The sequence below is a fragment of the Nothoprocta perdicaria genome, unplaced genomic scaffold (genome assembly GCF_003342845.1).
Source record: "Nothoprocta perdicaria isolate Ctin4 unplaced genomic scaffold, notPer1 scaffold_128, whole genome shotgun sequence".
Taxonomy (NCBI): Eukaryota; Metazoa; Chordata; class Aves; order Tinamiformes; family Tinamidae; genus Nothoprocta; species Nothoprocta perdicaria.
Window position 1 is genome coordinate 1,290,445 of NW_020454405.1, and position 21,581 is coordinate 1,312,025.

Sequence of the window (21,581 nt, forward strand, 5' to 3'; positions counted from 1 at the left end):
CTGAGCCCCAGAGCCAGGATTAACTCACTGGAATAGGTCAAGCCATGGGGGAACGGCCACCGCTGCTRCCAACGGCACGCGATCCATGTGATCCACGCGAAAAAGCGGCCGCTCAGCAGCGGCGGCAGAGGACGTTTCCCTAGGGAAGGCAAAGGGGTCCCAGCTGGTGGCACAGCTAAGAGTTCTACAAAGAAATAAAAATAAAAAAGCAAACAAAAAACTACAAAAAGTCTTGAAAATTAAAAGAATGTGAAAAACCAGCGGTGCAAATTTTGCTCACAAAATTTCAGATTTTGTGAGCAAGGGACTCAAGAGCCACAAGGATGACCCCGGCTACGCAGAGTTTTGACTAACATTTTCAACATAAACTGGGATCTCAAAAAAACAAACAAAACCCTCAAATTTTGTAAATGCTCTGTAGTTTTGCAGGGGCATGGGAGAGGATGTTGAGACTTAAATTTTTATCTCAATCTTGTTTCTTTTCCTTGTGCACACAGAAGCCTTTGAGAGCCCCAGGAACACCACTTTTCAGCCGGGAAGCCTCTTTTCTTTCAGAGATAGTTGTGAGGAAGTTGCCTGTTTGATAACATTTTGTGTCCCACTTTCTTGTTTTAAAGAATACAGAAGCCGGGTGCCTGTCGCAAGGTGGAAAAGAAATTAAGCAGACAACTGCAATGTCGACACCTATTCCGATTAAGTGATGGTAAAATATGACTATATACAGCAGCTAAATAAAATATGGTTGGTCATAAAACCAGCTAGTCKTTGTGACAAGCTGTATTTTCATTTTGTTCTTACTAAGCAGAAGTTTGCACTAGCGTAAGTTGTGAATCAGCGAATTGACAGATGAGCTTGGACATAAGGAAGAACTATTAAACACAAAAGGAATCGTAAAACCAAAAGGTAAAACCAACACTGCCTATTAGCAGTTGACAAGCGTCCAATTCACAAGCCATCCAGCAAAAAAAAATGCAGTTTAAAAACACAACGTAACAAAGAGCACAGAAATCCATCACGACACGTTCCAAAAAGGACAACAGCTGATCACTCACAAATATTCCAAAACATAATAGAGAAGCCAGCTAAATATCACAAGAACTTAAGTCACAGATTAATATACAAATATTGAACAATGTTAAAAAAAGAAAATGCTGCTTTCTTTTAGCAGTGTGGGTTTCTCTTTTTTTTTTTTTTTTTAAAACAAGTGTGAATAACAGTCCTAGACATTAAGCTTCACTCTACAAGGCTCCACATTATCCGGCCCTCTCAGGCTACTTCTCCATTACTCACATGCCACCAAACTGCCTTGCACGGAGGCTCTCCACCGCCAGTACTTCAGCCAGACTAAGGTAACAGGTCAGGGTTCACAAGAGCTTAACCAGAAGCCCACAAGGTACCACCGAGACGTKAGGGGAACCTACAGAGCAGCTGGCTCAATCAACAGACATGGAGAGCTCRTGAAACGTCAAGAACGCAGCAACGTTAAGCAGAGCGAAGCTGGAGCAAGAGCTGGGTGGTGGTTGCTGATTTCAGTATTTATAAGTCTGCTCCCGTGAAATTTATGTCTTTCAAAGGAAAGAAAAGAGATTAGTGTATCCTCCCGGGAAGAGCTGTAGACTTTTGACCAGTTTTAACTGACATTTACAAGAGTTTTACAAAAAATTTCAAGTATCATTTTTTTTTTTTTGTTAATCACAGTGAAAATGTAAGACCGAGATGTAAATGTTAAAGTGAACGACCGCAAGTTCCTTAGACGAAAAAGGCAAAGGTACTAAACCAAAACGTATAAAAATGCTTAAACGCATTTCCTTCATGTGATATGAATAGAAAGGTTATCCATAAAAAGTTAGAAAAATTAAAATAAATTACATATTTAAGTACACTTTCCCTTCCACGCTTCTATAAAAATTCAGCATCGTGTACTCCCGAATTTACCCCGAGTAGAAACGCGCAGGTTGCCCGGGGCTGGACGGGCCCGCGGGGCCGGCGCGGCTGCCGCGCGGCTCCGAGGGCTCCGGCCCCGGGAGCTCAGTACACCCAGCTGATGGGCACCCACTGGGGCTCCAGCCGCAGCCTCTCGATGGCGGCCTGCAGCTTCTCGAAGGCTCTGTCCAGGTTGTCGTTGGTGATGGTCAGGTCGAAGTAGTGGTTGTAGGCGCGCTGGATGCGGGCACTCTCGTCCACCGTTTTCTTCAGATCCGTGTCCTGTGGAAGGAGTTTTCTTAATTATCAAGCCCAGCGGACTTGGCAGCAAAGGATCAGTTCAAAAGCAGTCTTTTGAACTCAAAAGCAGGGCTATTTACACCTACATAATCTATACACTTAAAGCACAATAATCACAGAGYTGCAGGATGGTTGAGGTTGGAAGGCACCTCTAGAGGTCATCTAGTCCAAGCCCCTGCTCCAGCAGGGACACCCAGAGCACGGGGCACAGGGCGGCCAATGCAACGCAACGTTTTCATTTGTGTTCCTCACAAAACTTAGGTGAAAATCCTTTGACGGGTCTGAAGCATGTTGTGACAGCAATGCTATCTATCACAACCAAATGATTACAAATCTTGCTATCCCTAAGAAAGCAAATAAAAGCATTTCAGCTGGAGCCTGTCTAAACAACAGGCAGTTAATCATTTTGCATCTGCATCTGATGATTCAATCAGAAAAAGTTAACCTCTTTATGAATAATTGAGTCATTCACTTATATAAATGTCTTATTGATTTATTTTCAAATAAAAAGCACCAAAAATCCAAAAAAGAATTCAAGAATCCCAGTATGTTTGACAATGAAGGTTTCTAGAAGCTTCCTCAGCTCCTTAGTGTGGCATTTGCCTTTGCTCCTGCAGCTGAGCAAGTCCGTGCCCACAGAAAGGCCTCTACTTTGCTAGGCYGGAGGTGGCTGGGCTCAGGGCTGCAGCTCGTGTCAGACCTGCCCAAGGCCGTGTTGGGGCAGAGATGGTGGACGGGAAGTAAAGACACTTTGCAACAAAAGAATTCCCACCAGACCTGTTTTTTTTTTTTTTCCCCCTCAAATAATCAAATATGGCCCTTCTCAAAGAATACAAGTAATTCTTGTAATCAGTACTTCACCATAAGAGGTCTATCTTTAAAAAAGAAGCAATCTGCCCTATACACAGCATTTGATTAAMTTCCACTAGGTAATCAGGAAAGATCTTGTCTAGCCTTTCTTAAACGCTTCAGGAAAAAAAAATAAAGTTAAAACAACAACAACAGAAAAAAAACCTAAGAACACCCCATCCAAAGCAAGCCCAATGTGGCACACTGCTTACAGTGAGAAGTTTGGTTGTAATTCCAGCGTCCACCACAGCCTTGTGCATGGCTCGCAGCGTCTCCAGCTCTGGCGCAGCAATGAACACGACGTAGGGCATGAATTCCGAGGTCCGCAGGACTTTCAAGGCCTGGAATCAAAGAGAGGAAAAACAAATGCACCCGAATTAACCACATACAAGAATGATGATTCATCACGGCCTCATTAGTTGCGTAAATGAGCACTGCAAAGCTACTCTGTTACAATTAGCAGCACTGCATGATAGGCTAGTATTTTTATTTCAGGAACTCCTACCCTGCCTGGAATTACAAGGTTTCTTTTCAAAGTGCTCTGCATTGCTCTCGGCCACAACGGCTGCCTGCTATGGGGCAAGGCTCCCATGCAATCCCTACCTGGGGGTTCACATCCAGAATGCAGGTTCTTCCGGTCTGAACAACTTCAAGGATGGAATCGATTTTGGTGCCATAAAGATTCCCTTCATACTCTCCATGCTCCAAATATCTGCCAGCTTTAATATCTGTCTCCATTTCGGCCCGTGACACAAATCTGTAGGCTTGCCCGTCCTTTTCATCATCTCTTGGCTTTCGGGAAGTAACTAGGCAAAAAAATTAAAATATAAATTGAATTTACCTTTTTAGCTCTAGAACGAGACCGAACTGCCTACCTCCTCTGTATTATGGCTTTATACCCCAGGCAGCACTCACTCATGCCATCCTTTCTCATTATTCATCAAATAAAAATCACTGTTTAAGGGACCTGGAAAATGATGCAACTTCTGCTCTCAGATGCTAGGTTTACTCGTGAAAAYGTAATTAAACACTCATAGTTCTGCTTCCCCTGCCCCTCACATCCACCCACATATTTAGGGTGGAGACAACAGAGCTGCCTATAGGGTGAGCTTGCTCAAACACCAAAATTGGTCTAGCCACAAGGAACTCSGTAGGCTGCTTCATCTGGCCTCCCCTGTGTAAAACAAAATAAATTCAATGGAGAGGCTTTAATGACAACAGTTGAGTAAGACTAATAACTAGCTTAGTGGTTGGACTAGAGTGCAACACAGCTGTTAACTTAAGCAAGAAAGTGAAAATAAATGAAGAAAATATGATTTCAACTTCGCTGTGTTGCCACCATTTCACCTGCCCACTGCTTGAGTTCCAAAATCCAACAGACCAAACAGCAAATGAATCCCCTTGATAACACTCTGGTGCAAGTGGAAAACACTTCCCTCAACCAATAATTCCCATTAACCTCATTATTGCAGAAACCTGACCCAGGACAAATGGTCTTCTGAAGCCAGTGGTAATAAAAGCATTCCTAGAACACGAGGACACCTAGTCATAGGCAAGGCTGCACGGAAGGGTTAAAACCCTAATGATTAATACAATATCAACACAACTCAGATCATCTCGAAATAACCCTTGGGAAATGAGCTCTGACAGTTCACAGCCAGAAGATGCCTTAACAGTTCAGCTATGCACACTGAAGGAAAACTGTAGCACTGCTTGCTGTGGGATTGAACTCAGCACCAAGGACATGTTTTCCCTCGTAGCAATATGGAAAAAAATATATAATGCCTATTTGGAGATATAGCATGAACAGAAAGCTGTACTTGTGAGAGCTTTTTTTAAAAATAATGGAAATAGATCAGTAATTTTCTCAGTATTTCTAGATGTAATCRTATGTTAGCCTATTTATCTGGGAAGAGGAAAAATTCCCCCCACCCAACAATTTTTGTACTCTGCCAAAATAACTGATGCACTGGAATTCACTGGAATTCACTTCAGGTTGTTTCCCAGCTAATCAGAGACTCCAAGCAGGATGTTACAGGAGGAGGCYGGGGAACTTACATGGCACTGTAGTTCCAAACCTAGTGGGATTCAGTACAATAAACCTGTTCTTCAAGCTTCTTCGCCCCACTCCTTGGGCCCCAATCAGGACCAGTGTTTTCCTCTGAAAAGGAGGCATTTTGGCTACTTCCTCATATATCTGGATTTCATGACGATCAAATTCTACATTGATAAGTGTACAAAAAAACAGTTAATGCTCAGTCATTACTGCAAGAAAAATTAAGCCGTTTTGTTTAATATATTAATAAAGCATGTGTGAAATAACACTCAAAAGGCTTCAAGTCTGACAGAAGCTTTCTGGTTTATTGGAACACAATAGCTTCCCTTCAGGGGCAGCACAAAGTGAGATTATGACCTTTACTTCCACGGAGAACTTTGCAGAGTGATCAGAATTGGAAAACAGTGATTACCTATTAGTGACCTTAATGTCTTTTTTCTCCCTTTTTTTAAAAAAAAAAGAAAATAAAAACCAAAAACACCCTGCACACCACTCTGCTTTGATCTCCATGACTTCCACCTACTGAAACACACACCCAGCACCCTATCTCCATTGGTCACTATCTCTTGTAAGTCTTAAAAACTACCTAACTACTGAATTTATAATCAGATATTTCACTTTGGATACACATTCTGCTTTAGATACATTGGATTACCCGCAAGTTTAGAAGTCTACGGAACTTCTATTCTTAAATATTATTAATACCTGCATTTCTTGTGGTGAGATACATCATCTTTTTCTTTTTTTTGCTGCTTATTGTTCCGCAGAAAGGCCCTGGAAAAACAAAATTGAAACAAGCTCATCATTTTTCCTAAATGTATTTTCTTAAAAACACTAAAATTACACGGACTATTTTGAAGAAATGATTTTTTACCTTTCTAAAATTTAATATATCTCAGGGAAGAATATGTCTACCGTCCCACATTAAGTGGTATAGTAAGAACAAAATACAGAGAATAAACTTAGTTTACCAAGAAAGATTTCTTAAAAAAAAATCCTGAAAAATCCTTGAAATATGTTTACTATATTAACTTTTAGAGCATATTAAAAAAAGAAGAAAAAAAAGCTTAATCTATGGCCTTCCTTCCCATCTCACTCAGCTTTTCATCAGGAGATGGCAAAAGTGATTCACTTATCTACGACAACTAAGTGTACAGTTTTACTTTTGTCCTTAAGCAAAAACCTAAGTCATTCAAATGCAATAATTAACATTTACCAATAATGAGTATTCTCATATAGTAATTTTCAGTATCTATAATGGCTGGAAAGGGGGAAAAAAAATGAGCCAGAGCAAAATATAGTCCTAAAATTCATTCAGTCTCACCTGAGTTGTCCCAGTCCCTCCTAACAAATGCCTTTCTTTTCTCTTCCAGGAACTGGCTGGGAATAAGTCCTGCACTTCCTCCTTCCTTGACATGACTAGCCTATTAAAAAAGAAATAAATAAAAATGYAGATAACTTGTGAGAAACACCTGTTTTTAAATTAACATTTCAATGCCTGACTTTCATACTGCCAGTATGGTACCAGCATTGKGCCAGTTTTTTCAATGGTGAGTGCTGATACTTCTGTTATCCAGACTTAGAAACTCAGATTCAGATGTGGGGTTTAGAATTTTGCCTTACAGCAGCAGTACCTTTTCACCGAGTTACCAGAACTCAAAAGAGCTTGGAGAAAACTGATCCAAGTTCACTACCAATTCCTACTCAGTGAACAGCCTCCTGGAGCTGTAGACCTTGGGTGTTGAACACCTATGTGGACTTCCCTAGTGCCAAATACTGAGCTCTCCAAGTGGTGAAACCAGCTATTTTTCATTCACGAGCTTATTTTGTGTTCTCACGCTGCTCCAAGCAGGTTCCAGTGCAGCTTTTTAGCTGTCATTTTACAAACACGGAATTTCATTAACACATACCTAATCATTCCTTCAAGCTTCTGCACTGCCCAACTAAAGATTTCTATCTCAGTAACTAAGTATTGCTAGTAATCAAAGTTTGGCCAACATTCTCCATCAACGTCATTCATAAATTTATTAGCCCTCGGCAGGACTAAGCTCAACAAGCTCAGTGCCTTCAAACACACGGTTATGAAATGCTGTATTTTTCCTTCTCTAACTGTCAGACCGTGTCTCCTGCTAACAGGAACTTTTCAACGTGGATTCCTGTACCTATTAGTGGCTACCTGAATTTTACAATTACTAAGTTTTCAGTAAGTCTTGACTTTCCATCAGCTTTTTCCCCATAATCTGCACAGAGTTACTGGCAATACGCTATGTTGCCTTAATACAATTAATTTTTCCACCAATCATAGAAGCTGTTTAAGAGACCCTTTGATTTACCTTGCCTGGGTTCTATCAAGTTAAAAGTTGGATGAATTTGAAAAATAACACAGAAGAGAGCACACAAACTCCTTCAAACTACTCGGGAGTTTCATTGCATCTAGCTCCTAAAACTGACTTAGCAGTAACAAATTTCCTGCATTTTCCTCCATCCACTTTTATTCTTTTTTGCTTAGTCACTTAAAAGTGACAATCCAACAGCGCTGAAGTCTTTTCAAATATTTTTGTTGATCTTCAGAGCAATATATACAATTAAATAATGTTTGGCCCATTACCCGTTGKAACCCAGCATGGGGCTAGCAGTTTAGGGGTGCAAAGGGAAAGTCATCATGCTTAACTCCTAGCTTGGATTGCCACTGCCACTTGCAATTTTGGGCTTCTCAGTTGGGAAAAAGTGCTCTGCCAGTCCACTCATCTGTATTCAACCCCACCGTGATCTCTAACTGTGCGCCCTGGGTTGCATTTCTAGAGAAGGACTGAATGCAAAAAGAACATCTCAAAGCAGGATGAACTGTTACKATTTCAAAGTGGATTTTGAACATGCCCGTTACAGCTCACGGACACTGCGGAAACTAAAGACAGAGCCTCTCCAAAACAGCTGCTCCATCCCCCTGCAAATCCACAGGGTTCATTTCCCTCTCCTTCTCCTCCACTCTGAGCCCTCAGGAAGAGATCCGCTTCTCCCACAGTCACTGTCAGGAAGGTTTACCACAATTATTAGAGGCAACCTAAGGATTTCTGCTAGAAATTGTCCACTTAAAACTGATTTTGGAAGGGCTAGGTTATAATACAGAGCAAAGACAAATAAATAGCAGCAATAGCAAATGGCCAGTGTTACACAGATTGCTGATAATTTACTCATATAAACTATAAATTTTGACATCTTACTAGATCAAAAATTCATTACAATCTAAATATTCTTCTCATACGCTAAAATACTTCATTACTGAAGGAGTTCCTTATTAATTGTAACCAGTGAAGCTCTCTTTTTTCAGTACATATAGAAAAAAAGAAGTTTTTATTGTTTTACCAACCTGCCACCAATTTGGATCTTCCCGGTTCACAATCTGAAGAATTTCACCTTTAGAAAATTTCAAACCAGCTTCTTTACACGGGATGAGGTTGTCATTATATGGATTATAATCAAAATGACACTTCACAAAAACCTGAAATATGTAAAAAAATACTACGTCTGAAGAATACAAGACACATTCCTTCTACTTTATCTGTCAAGATGAAGAAATGCCTTAGAGCCTAAAAAGTATGACATGAACCAATTTGCATTTGGCACGTAAAATACAATTTATGAGAGGCAAAAAATCACAAATAGCATACCAGCTGAGAGAGCAAAATTAATCTGCAGTGCAAACCTTGGCTGAAGGAGCTTTATGACAAAAATAAAAAGCCAACTGTTCAGTTTGGACAGTGTATTATACAACATTTGTTTTTGCATTTCAATATACAATATATCTCTATTAGTATTCCGACATTAAATTACTCAAAACTTCTATATTCCTCAGAATGAGAGATATGGCTTCAAGGTTTGTAGAGTCTGGAGCACGAGTTTTGCCATGACCTCAGGGTTTAAGCAGTCACATCTTATTTGCTTTAAGACCCAAACTTGATGCAGGGGAAGAACCAGTGAATTGCTTTAGGAGGCCAGAGACAGCTTTGTTATCCCAGCTGGCAGAAAAACAAGCCACTGATTTCTGCCAAGGAGAAACCAGCAGAATGCAGCAACGACAAAAGGATACGGAACAGCCACCAACTTCCTACCTACAGTCAGACTCACACAGCAAGCCACGCTGCCGAATGCAGTAGGTTTCTGGAGTCTAGGAAAGGGACTACTTGGACATTCGAGCATGTTAAATGCATGGGGTTYATTTCAGTGCAGTGTGGCTAGGTCACAAGAGGTCACGAGATACCACAGAAACATGCCTGAAATTCTGATATGATTTAAAAACCAAATACATAGAAAAAGTAAACCCTACCAACTTCTACCAACTTCTATTAGATGTTACCTGAATGTACTGAATAATCCCGTTTCCAATACGTACTTAAGAGGAATATGGATACCTGCATTTTAACTTTCCTGCTAACGTTATTTGTGCAAAACCAAATCATAGCTAATGCCAAAATCCCACAGCCATTTTACGCAATAAAGCACCAAGCAGAAGTTGCTTTGACAGAATTGGTAGGAGCGCAGTGCCAACCTGCTGAGGGATAACCGTGTCTCTGTAGCTGGGGAGAATCTTCAGCGTCACRCTCCCGCTGATGTTTTTCAGCAGCTCCTGCAGCTCCTTTGGATTGTTTCCAACCTCGTGGCCATTCACCTCCTTAATGATGTCACCTACATGCAGAAGACCCTGCCGATCTATCATGCCGCCGTGCAGGATTCGCGCTATCACCAGGTCGTTGTTCTCCACTCTGAAGGTAACGCCCTGCAARAAACACACGACACCTGCCTTACCACTGCTTGAATTCCACTTTCGTTTCACCATTACCTCAAGCAAAAATACACTGCTACGGGAGTACATGTACTCCCCTTGCAAGGAAACACTGCTAGAAAACACTGCTAAAAACAGTAATTACACTGTAAGAGTTCCTTACATAGCAACAAGTGTCAAGTGACACAAAAGTGCTTTCACACAAGGTTTTTTATATGGCTGAACCAAAACTGTACTGCTCTTGATTGCAATCCTGTCCTTTTGTATTATGAACGAGCTGATGCATTCGTTATGCTAACGAATCACACTGCCTCGTGAGCGTCTACTTGGTGTTGCAAATTCTTAAAAGGAATGGCAGAGAGGACAAGTTGATATCTTCCTATTTCAACTTCTCATTCCTTAGATTAAACAGTATGATATAAGAAAGAATCAAAAACTTACTGTAGATGCAAATACTTTTAATTACACCCATAATTTAAAGTCATACACGTGCAATTACTTACCAGTGGTTCTCCCGCTCTTTTGTGAATACCAAGGATGCGAATGGCATCTACTGGAACGATCTGGTTGTTCACCGAAGAATTATTGACTTCGGGACTAGAAGGAGGGGAGTCATAACATTTTGAAGCCACAATATCATGCGCTTCCAAGAGTGACTGGAAGGGAACAGAAACAATCTTTTTTATATTATGAAACTACCAAAATGAGTTAGTGCTTAGTAACCACTGAAATTGCCTCTTCAGGGCTTAAAACTCTTACTTTGCGTGGAACACAGCAAAAATTAATTTTCATGTTGACATGAAATGCAAGCACTCACGTGGCCTGATCACACCACTGTCTTGGCCAACACTCCTTCACAGACACAAGCACAGGATGGAAAAGGTGCAGAACAGTCTTTCACCGAGCGGGCCCGTCTCCAAGCAGATGGAGCAGTTTGAGCAAAACAACTTTCCAACACACACACGCACACACACACACACGAAAAACCACAAAAAATAAACAAAACCAGCCATATCCCAAGCCCCACCTTCATCATGAGTTGATGAGGATACTCATCTAATTCTAAATCTAATTGTAGGTATGCAAAGGTTTTTGGCAATCTGCAGAACAAGTCCTTTCATCCTGTATAAAACCAAAGCAGAATTCTAGCCCCAAATAAGGTATAACGAACCCAAGCTGACACACACCTCTTTTTGCAAGACAACAGCTCAGACACTTTAGTTAAAGTTTTCTCTAGTTCACAGTACAGACATAGTACAGTACAGTTCACAGTAGTTTTCTCTAGTACAGACCAAAAGCTGGAGACCCAAATAAATGTACTTATCTTTGGAAARAAATACATTTTCAAGGATCTTTTCTAAGAAACTAAAGTGTAAGATTAAAGAAACAAAAAATCTAAGATAAGAGAGATGGATTAACTAGATCATTGACCGGCTTCAAAGCAGCAGCAATGGAGAGCAATGAGGAATGTGGCCAGTGGGACACAGAGGCGGTAGCGATGCGGCCGTGCCGAGGAAGATGGCGCACAGGCCCGGGAAGGGGATGAGGTCCGAGGTGCTGGGGCTGCCGGGTGTGCAGTGCCCTCAGGCCGGCCCATCACAGGCCAGGCCACTCTGGCCGCTGGGCGCCAGGCTGAGGCCAGGCGGAGGCCTGCGAGGCGCCGCGTGCCCCCACGGTCATGTTCTGTGCCCCCTGCAGCCATGTTCTGCGTGCCCCTGCAGCCATGTTCTGCACGCCCCCCGCCGCCATGTTCTGCGCGCCCCCCGCCGCCATGTTCTGCGCGCCCTCATGAAGGCGGTGCACACTGGGTCCGCTGGTACCTCAGCCTCAATCAGGAGCAGTCACTAACTTGCTGACTGCCCCTTCCATTAAAGCTGTAAAAGCCGCTGGTTATTGGGCCCGCTCAGAGGCTTAGGACACCAACCAAGTCAAATGGCCAGGAAAGCAATCATTTATTTAAATCAAGCAGCTGTCAGATGGTAACAATTTTGTTATTATCTGAGACGCATCCAATCCAGAAAGCAGCATAACGCATCTCTGGCTTGCCAATGTTCGCAGCAACATTTCGGATCTTTCTACATTTTCAGATTGAAATCAGCTGGTACCAACCACACTTTCTGACCCCTTAGCACAGACAGCACCAGGCTGATGCAGCAGTAACATATCCACCATTTCCTTTTTGGTCACATACTAGAACAAGCTACTCCCTGGCCTTTTTGCCATAAACCATTCAGCGTTTTCTCATGGAGCCTCACACGTAACTGGGCTTCTGCATCCCCCTCCCTCCCACAGGGTGCTTTAGGGAATGTGAGCTGATCCACAGCCATGAATGACTCTGAACACCTATGCTGTCCTTTCCAGACTAACACATTTCATAGGATTCTTCCCTTTGCTCTGTTTCATGGATAAGCATGAATTCTCTTAACTCCTCAGGTATCTCTCAATCACAAAATCTTTCTCGTGCTATTTGCATGACAGCTGAGCCACAGAAGGGCCATCAGGGACAATACATTGCTGCCCACAAATATAAAACAGTTTGAGAAAAGACATTTCAGTTCCTTCAAAACTAACCACTGCCCATTTACTAACTTCCCAAATCTCCTCTCTTTTCTGAGACTCAAGGAATGATCCCAGTTTTAGCAGGCTGTTTCCAATCCAGTCAGAATATGGGACACAGTCTTAGGCCTATTTAGGAAACAAAGTCACCTCTTAACAGGTTTCTGTGAAACCAAACACGGCACAGAGATGGATACAATTGAGAGGATGCTTCACTCTCGACTTACATTTGTCAATATATTTGTCAGTATACTTCAAAAAGGCATGTGACAGCTTCTCTACACAGCTACTATACGATAAGGTGGGTTCTCAAGTAAATGGAAATATTGGTTAAAAGACAAAAAGAATGGAGGGCAGGAATAAAGGATTCATTTTCACAGCTTATGTCACCTGTGGATTCCCACAGGCATCCTGGCTCACTTATACACCTGGCAATGTCCTGGCAGGTCACATAAGCCACGTGGAAAACAGGCCTGAGAAGCGAGAGCGTTTGCTGATGCTGCTAAGCTGGTTGGGAAGCACACGAGTTGAGCTGCAGGAAAAGCTCTTGAGCAACAGAGGGAGAAAAAAAGCAAACACAGCTCTCCAGGGACTGCAGAGAGAAACACAAACCTAATCTAAGATCTCTGAGTCTGCCGGTTAATATAATCTCAGAGGTTCAACAGTCCTAAAAAATAAATAGCCTCTATATTCAGCCTCTGAACATGAACATGAAGGCTGGGTTTGCCTTAGCGTTTGCTGTTCATGCCAGTGAAGGTTCTCACTTGGTCTCTGTCTTCCATAGTCACTTCCAGTCTCTACCACTTAAGCTACTTGTCCAGCTGGCCTCTGGTCTTTCCCACCTCTTCGGAGACCACTGCAGTGCCTRTCAGCATCAAGCTCATTTAGTAAGTTCTTCACTTACCAAGTCTTTTTCATCTTCTGGTTCTCTCTCTGCAGCTTGTCAGTTTTAGCTTCTCTACCTCACATGAACTATCTTTGTCAGATCTGTCACTGAACAGTTCTCATCTTTTTTGTACCTCAGCTACCAATTCCTCCAAATTTATCCTTTCCCTTTCCAATCCCAATTTCAGCTAAAATTGATCAAAGACTGGAAGGYTGTTTCACCAGTGAGTTTCTAGCTCAATCCCTGACCCCTTTGATACGATGCCCTTCTAGACAAATGAGGGAGAGCCCTGGAGAGCTCAACACCCAGCTCCTCAGAGCACGCAAAGGAAGGGTCAGAGCCTGGAACAGTCACTACTCAGCGAGCTGCTGAAGCATCCCCTACTTCCAGTAGGCTGTAACATGGCTGGGCAGCATTACTGTCTTTTACAGACTTTCARCTGTAATGCAACTCTTTGCTCTGTGTGTATAATGTAAAACCAAAATTTAGAAAGGCATACATTTAAACTCACATATCTAAATATGTTACAGTTTTTCTATACTCATCTCCCTCAAGAAACACATTCATATAGTGGGGAAAAAAAAAAAAAGTTGCTTATGTTCTTCTACAAGATATCTATAAGCTAAGTACTAAACCCAGGTGAAGTCTGGCAATCAAGTGCAGAATACACAAGAATTTACAGAACTTACTGCCCCTAAGTAACAGCCAGTATGCCAGTTCTAGAAAAATGTTTGCTTTTCACAGCTGTGCGTCAACATTTCATTTGCACAAAGTAAAGCAGCAGAAAGAAGGATACAGAACTTTCAACTTACTTAAGCTGCAGTGTTGRCCTCTTGTCATAACAGAATCTGGTTCAGTCACTCTGAACCAGAGTGTAAATGTAAATAGCTTCAGAGAAGTGCAGAATGGTYGAAACCAGGAGCCAAGACCACCTGGAAATGCTAAGAAGGGGCCTCCCGTGGATTTTTAATAGCATCTTAAGAAGCTATTAGCCAGTATCTTAGCCATCTTAAGAAGCCAGTAAGCACACAGACACTACATTTCTGTCCCAGAATTAAAACAAAAGCTCAAGTATGTTTTATCAGAATGAATGAAAATACATTTGAGAAGATAAAATCCTATTCATTGACCACACATGGCTTCTACTTCACCTTTCAACAAGAGTAAAATTCCAAGTAAGAATATGTTGCAACTATTTTTGCTTGTTAGGTTAAAGTTGTTTTGGTTTAYTATCACACCTCAATCTGTGTGTGTACACTAATCTAATAAATGGTCAATATACAGAAAAAAATGGCACCTGAAAATGAGGTTCCTTGAGTATTCCTACTAACTCKGCAATATTTTCATCTTTATTTACTAAGGGACTGATGTCTTCAAGAATTTCATTCACCAACTCCAAGTTGTTATCACTGACAGCCTCAAGTTTAGAATCTTCCAATCGCTCATGAGCCTGTAAAGAAAACAAACATATTACACAGTAAGTTTCAAGTAGATAGCACTTTCAATTCAGGTAGCTTTCATTATTCTTTGGGTCCATCCTTCATCAGGAAAGGCATAACTGGAACATTTAATCTAGTTGTATATTTTATCTTCAGAACAGTTGAAGGGTTTTGCATGCTTGGCTGCAGGGCCAGAGATAAACTCTCTGAAGGGCCCCTGTTGAGAGCTGCTCGCATGCCTGTATTTCCCAAAACCTCTGGGTGAGAGGCAAACACACTAAGCAGTCCTCGGAGAACAGCAGAGCACTTCACATCCTCCCTGCTTCAGAACCCACTGAGGTAAATGTTCCAGAAGAGCAAAAAAGCAGCTCCGGGATCTACTCAGAAAAAGAAAAATCAGTAAGGTCTAGAAAAATCAGTAAGGTCTAGAAAAATCAGTAAGGTCTTAATGAGAAGCATTTACCTTAGGTTCCCCCTACTCAGATTCCTTCATAATTTGCATTTTGGAAGCTATATTGAGTACTTCTTTCTAGAGATATTGCTGCAGATGTAACCCTTCTCTAAACAGAGCAGACACTTGAATAAACTGAAAGGCAGGAGCTTTGGAGGCAAGACAAGCACCTCACAAATGCAAATGCTTTGCTTATTTATTGCAAGCAGTGCTATAGCATAAGATGAGAGAATTACACACTAAATTGAGAGTTATTTACAACACTTTAGCAACAAGGAGTTCAAAGAATAACTGCTGTGGTAAAGGAAAAAAAAATTATCTTCAGAAAGAACACTTTCTTTGTCCCTAAAGTATTTGATATCTATAAAAKGGTATTTCTTCAGGACTGATGATCAAAATTTAGATCAGTTAACAAAGACACTTGTTTCCCACTACCAGCACCCACTGAGAGCTTGGCACCTACTCACATTCTCCAACTGTGCTTATATAATGCGATACAAATAGTAAACAACATCTATTTTTTAAGGTTTACTTTTATAGAAAAAAAAATATATATATAAAATATATCTTTTGACTTCTAAAATAAAATCCATCTGCAAAAACATTATAAGATTAAGGAATCCAAATTAACATGTTTTGCCTTTCCCACTCCTTCTCTTTAAAATACTACCACTACCACAGGGTTTAATCTAAATACAAACATCCCTATCCCAAGCCCCAAATCAGAGCTATGTATGTACAGTGGAATAGAAAGTTTATCAGCTAACGAACTCCCATCCAGCAACAGACCAGAGATTAACAGGATATGGAGTAGTCTGATTTTTTTTTTAAATTATCTTAGAACTTGTGGGTTTTTTCATATTTCAGATATGGTGAAAAGATCAAATCCATTTTTTTAATTAATTCAGTATTTTTCATACTTGTCTAATGCTCAAATAATATGACTCCAACAATGTGACATCCTAAACACTGGATTTCATGTTTATAGTTCATTCGAAGATGAAGCCTCCTCAGGCTGGGTTAGCCACGCTAAAAGCCCTGAATTTAGTCTCGTTGGAGAACAGAGATGGAAGCTTTGAAGTTCAAAAGGACAGTGGACACTCTAGGTAARAGCAAACGCTGATGAGGTAGGTAGGTAGCAAAGCACAGTAGTTACTGCACGCGCCAAAGTTAGCAACAGCTTAAACAAAACCAACAAACCGACCAACCCATGCACTTCTACGTGCCAGGTAGGGCTGAACAGAAACCTCAGCCACTAACAGGAAAAATCCTTTTACAGTCATTCTAGTTACTTTCCTTTCCCTTTAAATGCCCCCCACCTGGAAACACACAAGAACTGGAAAACAAATTCACAGATAAAGGAAAGAGGGAGGGAGAGAAACGWGCACAAAGTCTCTCCCTCGGAGACCTGCAGTTTCTACCTTGATGGCTTTATTCTAGAATAGAAAGAAAACAAACCACCTTAAATGTATCTTAAGAAGATAAACTGCATTGCAAAATATTATTTTAAACTAAAACCCATGAAAAACCATGCTTATTGTTTGCCTTTTTACGATCTGAATAAAAGCAAGCCTATATTACTCATGGCCCATTTCCATAAGTTTCTTTTTTTATCCTTATTGCAATACTTTAYATAATGAATAGTCTTAATAGATGTCTAATAAAAGAAAGTGAAAAGGCTTTTACAGTTCTGGTCTGGTCTGAATGGAATTTTCACGAGTAATGTGGCCATCTCAGACAATTGTCTATCCTGTTTAAGCTGGCTCTGCTAATAGAAGAATGTTTATATGCTTTTAGAGACAAATTGATACGGACAAACTTCACAAAATGTGTTGCCTTGTTGATGCTATCCTCATTTAGTTCTGCTGGCCTGTTTCTGGATTTAATTCTGAAATAATTACAATAGAAAACATCAGTGTGGTCATCCCATGTGAACGCAGCTAAAACCATGCAGCATCTCTGATAAAGCAAGCTTATAGTTGAGAGTCTGCGTTTCCATTACCAGTTTTTTTTCTTTTTAAATATCTGCTATCATTAAATTCCCCATCATTGTAAAAATAATTGTAAAAATAAAAACATCAAGAGATAAGAAAGAAAAGATGCTTTGTAATGAACATTTTGCTTATGATAACTATTAAAGGATGAAGTATGCAGCAGATACTGAAGCCGGAAAAAACTCTAAGCAAGAAAGTGCTTTAACTTAATCCGATGAATTCAGTATCCCATAAATTCAATAACAGTCATCAACAGTCGAAACACTTCAATTATTTTTAAGCTTATCACTATGCATTTTTTTCCACTTCTATCCAATGTTTTCTTAATATCTGTACAGAATTAAATTCTTAATTAAATTCTTATGAGAAACTTTCCTTTTCGGATTTTTATACTCAGCAAAATCTCCATTTGTCCATCTTTGAGCTTTCACACACTTGCAAGTTATGACTACAGAATATTTCATGGCTGCCCAGAGGATTGGCCAGCCTTATTTTCAGATCTCTGACAATATTACAGAGACTGCTATATTTAAATCATCAGTTTTCATCATGTAAGGAGCTATTTGCTATAGCTGTGAATTAAAAGTAAGAAAGAACTGCTGGATGATACGATAAGTTTAGCTACATTTTAATTACAGGAAGAATTTTGTATCCATAACTTTACATATTTATAAATGCATGAATAAAAGATTTAGATAATGCAAAATCACAACTAAGGATAGYCCATGTCTAATCAAAGGTCAAGATGCAGAAAAGGGCCTGCACTTCGTGCAGAGAATATTTTATTGGGTTGATCAAAAAGTCATTCTGAGTCAAAGACAAAAAGAGAGACAAAAGGACTGTTGGTCATGAGGGAAGGGACTGTTATTGCTCTCACTTTCCAGCTTTAGCACAAATGCTTAAGGTTGGAAGGCATATAGATCTTTCACACAACAGTAGTCACAAAGTTATGTTATTAACAACTGTTTCAGATTTTAAATATATTGACTTTTTTAATAAATAATATTATAACATTATTCCTAGAGTCTCTGAATTTTTGGGTTTTTTTCTTCCTGAATCTTCCATACAACAATAAAACAAATTGCACAGATATTACAATATACCAGATTTGCTGTATCCGTGCTTATGAATTCCTTCAGGTCTACTAACAAGACATACCTAACATAAAAGCCAATTTTTATACCTTGATCCATATTCCTTACTCGCACAAGGGTTAAGGAGTTAAAGCCTTCCCAAAGTCTAATCATAGCAGTAAGCCAAAATACCTTAGCAAGGGATCTTACAATAGGGTTTTCCATAATTCCTTTGAGGAAAATCAGGTCGATTTCTTCGGCTCCTGTTGATGTTGGTAGATCCGTGAGGTTATCCAGGACCTGCTGCATGGCTGCTGGCAGACAAACAGAAAGAAAACCAAAAAGGTAAGTACTGACCGAAAGCGCCTTGCACAAACAGTGAGAGACTCTGTAACACAACCACTATCGGAGAGGCAAAGCAGCTGAGTGCATCRACTGAGAGCAGGTAGACAGATTGGAAGAAGGGCTTTCTTTGAAAGAAGGAAACAATGAATCTATCCAAATCTTTATCTTCACAATCAACTAGGCCCAGCACATTCCTTTTAACATTCACAACTACTTAGAAATTGAGAAAAACAGAAATATGCGTAGAATTATGTATATGAAGTGCATGGAGATAACCTTCCAAATACAATCATATCTAATTTATTACCCTTTGTTCAAACTCTCTTTCAGAAAAGTTATCAGCTGCCACACAAGCGCCAACCAACTGCATGTTTTACAGTGCTTGTGTAGGCAGGTATCAGTGTTTCTTCCAAATGAGCATGTTTTTGTAAGTCTTTTCAACCAAAAAGCACATCGCCAAGGCAATTCCATCCCCACCAGTTCTGCAAAGCCCCCAGTTCTGAGCTATCACCTACAAATTCACAGCGACACCTGCAGCACCCAGGAGCCCAGGAAAAGGTTGGAAGATCCTCCTGTTCCACGGTCCTGTTCCACGAAGGGATTTGCAAGGTCAGAGTTCTGTGCAACTCCCTGCTTCAACCCTCCTAATTGAACAAAGTGCAGATTAATGTTAGTGAGCAGGCTGAACTGTAGATTGATGTTAGGGGGTCCGATGTGCTCACAAAGTTCTTGCAAATCTGGGTGCATGAAGAGCGGCCCTTACACGGGCTTTTGCTGGCRAGCTTGGAGAGATGGGAATGGGGCAACTTAGCCTGAGCACCAAAGCAGACACCAGGCCCTTCATGGGATGCTCGGCCTCTCTTCCTCCTGCTTTCCAACATGTAACTGAGCATTCTCACCTTGTTACAACTATGTGAGCAGTAAATATTGCTTACAGCAGGAAAAAGGGGGTGGGGGAAGGGAAGAACAATAGAGATTGCTGTTCTTTCAAACTCCCTTTGAGCTTTATGCGCCCGCACACGGGTGCTGCGTGTTGCTCAGCAGCAGATACCACGAGAATGAGAAGCCCTATATGTCCCTTCTCCCACACAGGAATTTACCCTGAACTTTCTTTATTGCTTCATAATGAGAGCTATTATGAAAAGCGGCAAAGTAACAGAGCAGAGAGCATTTCTCAACACCTACTTCCTAATTTCAAGCCTTCCCAGATAGTTTCTTGGAACAGAATTATTTTGTTGACGTTCCTTCTCTCTCTCTCTCTCTCTCTCTCTCTCTCTCTCTCTCTCTCTCCAGTGCAGCTAGGGTTTTTTTTAACAATTAAATCATCTGGTTTGCTGCATTTTACCTAGAGTATTTTATGTCAAAAGACTGCCTTTCACATATATATAATGCATATATACATGTGTATATATAATCATGTTCTCACTAAGCATACTCTCTCTTACTTAAAAAAAATCCTCTTTGCAGCCACGAGTAGGAGGCAAAGTGACACATATCACGCTTTCAGAGCTTGACAGAAATACTATTTTTATTCTTTGATAGACAAAGTGCTGTGAGCAACCACACAAATTCGCAGTGCATAAAGGCACCAAATCAACACATACACATCCCCATGCTCCTCAAACTACGGGCTCACTACAGCACTTTATGCAGATAAAGGTGCTAACAAATACCTCTCTTATGGCTCTCCATTATTACTATTAGTAGTAAGCTATTATTAATAACCTACTTGACCCTTTCAAAACTCTATATAGCTTCAAATGAGCAAATAAAATGATACAAATCCCTGCATAAGAACTTTCGCATCCAAGAGAAGCTGTTGGGACCAGCATTTAAGCTTCCCAGAAGTGACTTTCAGGTTTTGTGCAGCTAGACAAGACATTTTCAAATGGAGCTTTCATTTAAGGGTGTCCCAAGTTTTATATCGAAACAGCTGAAATTTATTTTGGCCTTCATGGAACAGAGTAAACACCTTTATCAACACGCTGAGCTCAGAGCATTCACTGAAAGCTCACATCCTAAGTAATGAAAACCCAAACCTGATGTTTTCAGACATGACTTCCTACGGATGATGCATCATCTCTAGGGCAAAAGCGACCAGGCTCTGAGCAGCGAGCTTCTCCAGGATAACGAGCAGCCTGGTTACCTGCAGGCAGCCCCTACGGGGCCTCTTCAGGACCAAGTGCATTCACCAAAGGCAAAGCAAAAACACTGACCTTCAGAGAAAAAATTGAAAAGCAACAAAAGAGCTTGGGTCTGCTTTTTATAGGATGTGCTAACTACATACTAGAGCAGTGTTATGGGTAACTCTTCGTCGCTTCCCATCCATAGGGCTACGATTCAGAACACAACCAAGTGCTTCTTTTTCCCAAACACATCCCGAGCATCTTTCATTAGGAGCAAGTTCTTAGGCCACGCAGTTTTTTAGTATATGAACAGTCTCCACACACAGTTACAGGACAAGAACCCAGGTCTGCTCTCAGCACAATAAAAAGGTTAATGTTGAAGATTGCTGGTAACAGAAATTAAACTATTAAATCTATTTTAGAAATAGAGTTGGAATCAATAAAACTGAGAAGAAAACACATATACACACTCCTGAATRAGAAACATTTATTAAGAATTAAATGTAAAACTGCAAACTTGTCCAAGTCAGGATGCTGGATTTAGCAAATATGTTTTAAATATGTTTTTCTTTGGCCCATTCCCAAAGCACAGGTGATTCTTCAGCTGCAAAATTACTCAGGTTTATCACTAACCAGTTAGAAACATTTGGTCTTTCCCTCTTATTGAGCTGATAATTTATGCCTACAGATAGTCACCCATACCAGATCAATCACAGAAGCTCTAGATATCCATTCAACCTCAGAGTGCCTAATTCCACAGACAACTTACTTCAATATTGATATTTTAAGTAGCAACCTTAAAA

At 40.6% G+C, this 21,581-nt stretch overlaps 1 protein-coding gene across 1 annotated transcript; it reads right to left on the bottom strand.

The window, feature by feature from the left end:
- Positions 1–711: 711 nt before the first annotated feature.
- Positions 712–18,622, bottom strand: MPP6 (membrane palmitoylated protein 6). The gene is made up of 11 exons (XM_026033386.1): positions 18,500–18,622; positions 14,648–14,800; positions 10,412–10,564; positions 9,675–9,902; positions 8,496–8,627; positions 6,453–6,552; positions 5,834–5,902; positions 5,131–5,292; positions 3,676–3,878; positions 3,285–3,413; positions 712–2,205 (listed from the first exon to the last, which is right to left on the bottom strand). Exons 1-11 carry the CDS (start codon positions 18,614–18,616, stop codon positions 2,029–2,031), a joined length of 1,623 nt encoding a protein of 540 aa, XP_025889171.1. The 5' UTR covers positions 18,617–18,622; the 3' UTR covers positions 712–2,028.
- Between the last annotated feature and the right edge of the window lie 2,959 nt (positions 18,623–21,581).